Source organism: Physeter macrocephalus, chromosome 4 (genome assembly GCF_002837175.3).
Source record: "Physeter macrocephalus isolate SW-GA chromosome 4, ASM283717v5, whole genome shotgun sequence".
In the NCBI taxonomy this organism is placed as follows: Eukaryota; Metazoa; Chordata; class Mammalia; order Artiodactyla; family Physeteridae; genus Physeter; species Physeter macrocephalus.
In genome coordinates this window covers 18,944,633-18,952,354 of record NC_041217.1, presented here as the reverse complement: position 1 = coordinate 18,952,354, position 7,722 = coordinate 18,944,633, and the positions used below count along the sequence as shown (strand labels likewise).

Sequence of the window (7,722 nt, the reverse complement as noted above, 5' to 3'; positions counted from 1 at the left end):
GAATCAGTTATACATATACATATGTTCCCATATCTCTTCCCTCTTGCGTCTCCCTCCCTCCCACCCTCCCTATCCCACCCCTCTAGGTGGTCACAAACCACGGAGCTGATCTCCCTGTGCCATGCGGCTGCTTCCCACTAGCTCCAACACTTTTTTAAAAGATTAGCAATTGTCCCCACCATTTTTTGCACAATTAACTTTCCTCCATGATTTGAATAATCACCTTTAGTGTATTTGGATCTATCTCTGGAATTTATTTGATTGCATTGATTTGTCTCTGAAAGTCTGCCCAGGACTAAACTTTTAATTACTATAGTTTTATATCATATTTTGATATATGCTCATTTCTCTTTTTTTCAGAATTTGCTCTGTTAAAGTCAAGTTCCAAAAGATCTTAGTATTTCGATTGGGAACTCACCATTTATTTATTTATTTATTTTTCTTTCTTTTTTTTTTTTTTATGGTTCTGGCAGCTTTATTGAGGTATAATTATCATACAATCAATGTAAATATTTAAAGTGTATAATTTGATATAATTTGTTTATCCACTCCCCTGTTGAGGGACATTTGGGTTGTTTTCAGATTTTGTCTGTCACAAATAAATCTGCTATAAACATTCATGAAGAAGTCTTGGGACTTCCCTGGTGGTCCAGTGGTCAAGAATCTGCGCCTCCAATGCAGAGGGCGTGGGCTCCATCCCTGGCCGGGGAACCAAGATCCCACGTGCCGCGCTGTGTGGCTAAAAAATTTTTTAAAAACCAACAAAAACCAACCAAACAAACAAAATTCATGAAGAAGTCTTTGTGAGGACTTACACTTTTTTTTCTCTTGGCAAATAGCTAGGAGTGGAATGCTGGGTCAGCCAAACTGTTTCCCAAAGTAATTGCACCCTCTTACATTCCCACCCACAATGTGTGTTACTCTAACCAGTGTCCTGTGAATGATGAGGTCTCCCACTGGTTAGTGGGCGCATGAACTCCCAAGCCGTGTGAGCTCTGAAGATCACACCTACTGTTCCTTTCGGGAGGTGCATGCCCCGGCTTCAGGTAGTTTCCTCACCTGCCTGCACTGATTAGCAGATCTCCAGAGGTCTCTCTGGTACTCTGCCCTGCACACTCCCATCATCTTGGCCTCCACAGACACCCAGCTCCATCTCCTCAACTCGGATACTACTGCACGCCCCCTGGGTTCCCATTTCATCATTTATTTTAAGAAGCTAATCCTCATATGCTCACCACCTTTATATTGAATTCAAGATACCTCTCCCAGGCTATGAGAAGAAATGGATCATTGATTCCTCTTGTTTTTGTCCTTCTGAACTAGCCATGTTGACAGCTGTAAAGATTCCTTAAATGATAGGATATTAGGTTGATTGCCTTAAATGTTGTACAACCTTTTTTCATACTCCAAGCCTCAAGCCCAGAACATTATGAAAAAGAACCTGTGCTGTGATTCTGGGTCATATTGGTAATATTATATCCTCAGTGTCAAAATGATGTTGCGGAAGCTATAGGAATTTTTTTTGCCCTTAACGCTGCCCTAATGTCCCTGCAGGATAGCCAGCAATGAGAATAATCATTGTAAGAATGGTTAGCCAGCATTATTTAGTGCTTACCTTGTGCCAGAGACTGATTTAATAATTACCATGACTCTATGTTATAATACTATTGCTAGCTCCATTTTACCAATCGAGGCACAGAGAATTTAAGTGGCTTTCCCAAGGTCACACAACTAATGTGTGCCAGAGCTAGGAATTGAACACAGGAAGTAGGCTTCAGTGCCTGTGCCTTTAACCCCTGTTTTTGATAAGCTTTCAGAGAGACATGCTTACAAAAGTTAGTGTTTTACAACCCAGAAGGTGTAAAACTGGTAGAGAAGGAAGTACAGTGGATGTAATCTGAACTGCTATAAGGAAGTTAAGGACTTGCAGCTTCATTTTATTGACATATTTGATAAGTATCCTTTCTACATCCTCATCTTCCACAACACTTTTGAAAAGATGCATTCGACAAATTTTTCAAACTGTATTTAAGTTAATGGCTAAAGAGAAAAAGGCAGTCAGGACCAGAGACCTGCAATCAGTCAACCAGTGACCCTTTTCCAGGTTGAAAGTGAATCATGAATAAAATTATGGGGTAACATTGTTCACCTAGTTGTGAGTACACCTAACAGTGGCTCAGGATGGGGGATGAGGGCAGTTGGACCATGATATACATGTTTATTAGAGAATCTACACAGTTAATTGAAGCAGTCCCAAGTAAACACTCAATGCCAATATGTTGAATTGAATTCAAGTAAGTGAAACCAGCAGTTGGCTTTGAAAGTACCATAACGTTTCTCTCGATTTTCCTTTAGGGCACATCATGGCTTCCAGTCCCACTGTGTTGATGCGGTTGGTGGCTTCAGCATATTCTATTGCTCAAAAGGCAGGAACGATAGTCAGGCATGTTATTGCTGAAGGAGACCTGGGTATCGTGGAGAAGGTACTGAAAGTCCCGTCTCATTTCATACCGACTCTGTTTTTGTCCCTTGAGGTTTAGCTAAAAGGACATAATAATCCGGACAGACTTTAATAGTTGAACCAGTCAATGGCTCCCTTATGGAGATTGCAAGACCCTTGGTTCAAATGGGCTCCATTTCTGCTCTGCAGAGGACTCCAGACTTCCTACCTCCAAAACCTTTATTTATATGACTGGGCCTTCTAACCACTGTCTAGCTCCAGAGCACTGGAACCAAGCTTCATATCCTGAAGTAATCTACTTCATGCAAAGCCGTGTGCAGTCCTTGGTGAACTTGACATGTTTGGTAACATCTGGCATTTAAATAAGTATCCCCTATATTCAAAGCTTTAAAAAAGTTTTTTCTGCATGGAAAGGAAACCTAAAGCAAAGGTCTTCTTTCCAGTATGGTAATTAAAAACTTAGGTAAATTAACAGAAAGATAGTTTATAGTGGTAGTAGTCTCACCGTGCATGTGTTCTAGTTTAAAATATAATTTCTTCCACAAGATTTGATGATTATTTCACATTACAAATTTTAAGTGTATGTTTCCACATATTGACTTTTTGTCATAATCTTTAAGGAAGATTGTATTGTGATTTTGCCCAAGTGGGAAAATTTTAGTGTATGCTAAACATTTTAATGATTTGAAATAGAGATGTAGTTAAGACGCTCCTTTATGATTAGTCAAGCATCTATTTAAGGCTATTTGTATAAAAAAATAAGGACCTTATATATAAGTAAAAAACAACTTAGAAATAAGTTCCTATGAACTAATTATAGGACATTCAACATAACTACTTTTAAAAATTAAGAATAAAAATCACAAGAACTAGTGAAATAAATCTCATTTCCTTTTTTGATAGATTTATGGGCTTAATAGTATAGGAAATTGATATAGGGTATCTTGATTTTGAAATCAAAATTGATTTGAATCAACTTTAAAAAAAATTTGTTATAGTCCCTCATTTTCCATTTTCAAAAAGCATTCAAGCTATTTATAATATATAGATGATATCTCTCATCCCCCATCCTGAGCCACTGTTAGGTGTACTCATAACTAGGTGAACAATGTTACCCCGTAATTTTATTCATGATTCACTTTCAAGCTGGAAAAGGGTCACTGGTGACAGATTGTAGGACTCTGGTCCTGACTGTCTTTTTCTCTTTAGCCATTAACTTACATATAGTTTAAAAAATTTGTTGAATGCATCTTTTCAAAAGTGTTGTGCAAGAAGAGGATGTAGAAAGGATACGTATCAAATATGTCAATAAAATGAAGCTGAAAGGGCTAGTTGTTGTATCAGATTACAGAATAAGTATTCAAAATAGTTGCAAACTTTGAGAAAGGTGGGCCAAATTCAACAAGATATTACAATAGGAATAAAGTCCTATATTAATGTTCAAGTAATAAGGGAGGAGTCTGATTCAAATTTGTGTGAAAAAGAGGTTTTAGTTGATCACATACATGCTCAATGACAAGCCAACAATGTAAAACAGCTACTTTCAGAAGGCTACTAATCTTACTATCTTTTCTTTTTTTTTTGTTTTCTCTATTATGAAACATAGGAAGTGGAGAAAAATAGCAAAAAGTACAAAATCATCTATTAGGCCACCACCGCCAATATTTTGGATATCTTTGCATATTTTTCTCTTAGCATTATTTATTTTGTTTAAATTGATTTTTCTCTTGTGATTATATTAGATGGACCAATTTGTAGCCGATAGCTAAAGAGTAATAGAAATACAGTGTTCAAGTTAGAAAGAAAGATAATAACCTCACTGTCCTCTCTACTGGTCAGACACTTCTAGTACTTTATATCCACTTGTTGACACCTCATTTTAAAAGAGACAGGGCAAAAACAGATTTGTCACACAAAGTATCTAGAATGGTAGATCTGGCACTATGTCGGTAGAAAGAGCAGGGAATATCTTATCCTAGAGAAGAGTTGGGATAGCTTTCCTCATAGAGTTGAATGGCTATCGATGTGTCTTTTTTTCTCTGGAACAGTGGTCTCTAAACTTGATTGATAGGTAAGTAATCTTCAATTTCAACAATTCTTTTAAGTAGTTTCATTCCACAGATATTTACAAAGCACCTACTGTGTGCCAGGCACAGTTCTTTAGAAAATAAAACAAAGATCTCTACCTTTGTGGCACTACATTCTAGCAAAATTGTTCTTTACATTGAGATAACCAGCAGACTTCACTGTGGCAGAAAAGAGTTTGATTTTCGTAGTCATTCCTTATCTCATTATGAAGTATTGTGAAAGATCTGCTATTTAAGATAAAATAATGTGTAAATCCTCCTAAACAGGCATGTGTAATTGGAACATGTCCTAATTCTCTGAAAGCAAGCTAACCAAGGAAGTGGTCACTGTCTTTCACAAGGGTGACTATATGAGTTATGGGTTGAGTTGAGTGCCATAGGTGAGTTATGTAGTAAATATTACTGCCATTCACTTTTATTTTTTTAGAAATAAAAATTTAGAAATAAGAAATAACGAATCGTTCTGAGGACCTCTTGAATTATTAAAATTAGGATTAATGAGTGGAGTTTATAGAAGGATCCATATAAGAAATACCTTTTAAATAACTAAAGAGTTATTTATTATTATTAACTGCCTTGAAAATTGTGAATTTCCTGTCTGTCAACCTGCTTAAGCAAAAGATTAATGTAGAGATCTTACAAAAGGAATTTGTGAACTGGGGGAGAAAATGTTCTAAGTAATTTAAAAGCTCCTTTCCAAACTTTAGCCACTATAAATCCCATGAGAAAAACCAAGCCAAGAACCTGACTCATATGATGTTAAGCTTGATCAGTCTTAAAGCAGACAGTGTAATTTAAATGGATGTAGATAATCACGCATGAGGCATCAAAGAACAACTTATTTCATACTTAGTTCTGCTAAAATATGCATTCTTTGTTGCAGACCTGTGCAACAGACCTGCAGACCAAGGCGGACCGATTAGTTCAAATGAGCATATGCTCTTCTTTGGCGCGGAAATTCCCCAAACTAACAATTATAGGGGAAGAGGTAAGACTATCATATATTTTTTAAAATCTCTGTTTACTGTATGGATTTGTAATTGCCCCTTTAGTGATTTATACACTACTTTTATGATTTCAAGCATTATATTTTTGTGTGTGGTTTTTTTTTTTTTTTTTTTTTTTTTTGTGGTACGCGGGCCTCTCACTGTTGTGGCCTCTCCAGTTGCGGAGCAGAGGCTCCAGACGCGCAGGCTCAGCGGCCATGGCTCACGGGCCTAGCCGCTCTGCGGCATGTGGGATCTTCCCGGATCGGGGTACGAACCCGTGTACCCTGCATCGACAGGCGGATTCTCAACCACTGCGCCACCAGGGAAGCCCTATATTTTTGTGTTTTAACACAAAAATAACTATCATGTTTCTTGGACTTTCAGAAAATATCTGCTTTTAATATTTTGGTTTATTTCTAGGCCAGATGTGTCAGTTCTTGACCATAGACGATATGGTTACTGTTGTGACATTCAACATGCAAAGTATAAGATGGGTAGAGTTCTAGAACTTTGGAATAAAATGGGTTTTATTGTTCCTGTTTTTTTTAAAAATATATTTATTTATTTATTTATTTTTTTTTTTGCGGTACACGGGCCCCCCACTGCCGTGGCCTCTCCCGTTGCGGAGCACAGGCTCCGGACGCGCAGGCTCAGCGGCTATGGCTCACGGGCCCAGCCACTCTGCGGCATGTGGGATTTTCGCGGACCGGGGCACGAACCCGTGTCCCCTGCATCGGCAGGCGTACTCTCAACCACTCTGCGGCATGTGGGATTTCCGCGGACCGGGGCACGAACCCGTGTCCCCTGCATCGGCAGGCGTACTCTCAACCACTGCGCCACCAGGGAAGCCCCTGTTTTTTTTTTTTTAATTAAGGCTTATTTGCATACTTATTCAAAGACTAACACTGTGAAGGTGAAGGAATTGACATCTCATGTATTTGAGAGTTAGACATAGCTGATGGCAGAGCCACTTGTGTAAATAAGTGTATAATACTTAAAAATTCTTTTCTTTTTAATCCTTGTTCAGGATAATGAAGTTGGGATACTTTGTAATCAACTTTGATGAGCCATATGTGGTTGTTTTTGCAGTTTTATTCAGTGTGCTTTTTTGTTTGTTTGTTTGCGGTACGCGGGCCTCTCCCTGTTCTGGCCTCTCCCGCTGCAGAGCACACGCTCCGGACGCGCAGGCGCAGCGGCCATGGCTCACGGGCCCAGCCGCTCCCGGACCGGGGCACGAACCCGTGTCCCCCGCATCGGCAGGTGGACTCTCAACCACTGCGCCACGAGGGAAGTCCTCTTCAGTGTGCTTTAAAAGCTCTAAATAGAAATGGTAAACAGGAAGGACTAGTGAAAACTATGATACTGCATTTCTTCTTGTTGCTGAGACAGACGGTATTCTGTAAACAGGAAACAGCTTCGGTCATCATCAGTGTTCTCTGCTTTAGGATCTGCCTCCTGAAGACGTGGATCAAGAGCTGATTGAAGACGGTCAGTGGGAGGAGGTACTGAAGCAACCATGCCCATCACAGTACAGCGCTATCAAAGAGGAAGACGTATGATCCATGTTATTACCTAACTCTCTATTAATCTTCAGTTTTTGTCGTAGTAAAGGAAATAAAATTCGCCATCATGATGAAAATTTGGTAGTAATAAAACAAGGGAAACCAGGAACTTGAAATCTTTCAGAGCCAACATATAAGTGCCTGGGAACCGTATGGGTTGTCTGACCTATTAACTTCGAGCTCATTTTCTCATCCTATTGATTTCCTCTTCACTCTAAAACTGTTATTAAAAATACTTTTGGGGGAATTCCCTGGCAGTCCAGTGGTTAGGACTGGGCACTTTCACTGCTGGGACCTAGGTTCAGTCCCTGGTCAGGCAACTAAGATCCCGCAAGCTGCGTGCCACAGCCAAAAAACAAAACACTTTTAGGGAGAAAATCTAATTTATTTAGTAAATTTGGTAGTAAAACATTACATTGGTAATTGGAGCTGGAAGGAGATGAAATGGATTGCTACCTTATATTTTTGGAAGGCCATAAACATTACCCCCCTTGGGCTTCCCTGGTGGCGCAGTGGTTGAGAGTCCACCTGCTGATGCAGGGGACACGGGTTCGTGCCCCGGTCCGGGAAGATCCCACATGCCGCGGAGCGGCTGGGCCCGTGAGCCATGGCCGCTGAGCCTG

The 7,722-nt window shown here is 39.6% G+C and overlaps 1 protein-coding gene across 3 annotated transcripts in view; it reads left to right on the top strand.

Moving 5' to 3' along the window:
- BPNT1 (3'(2'), 5'-bisphosphate nucleotidase 1) overlaps positions 1-7,722 on the top strand; it is a 26,062-nt gene that overhangs the window by 1,423 nt on the left and 16,917 nt on the right. For all 3 annotated transcript variants that reach the window (XM_024130696.2, XM_055084024.1, XM_055084025.1), the window contains exons 2-4: positions 2,356-2,483; positions 5,432-5,536; positions 6,983-7,090. In XM_024130696.2, coding sequence (XP_023986464.1) covers positions 2,364-2,483; positions 5,432-5,536; positions 6,983-7,090 — 333 coding nt within the window. In that variant the 5' untranslated portion in view covers positions 2,356-2,363. The remainder of the gene's footprint in view (positions 1-2,355; positions 2,484-5,431; positions 5,537-6,982; positions 7,091-7,722) is intronic.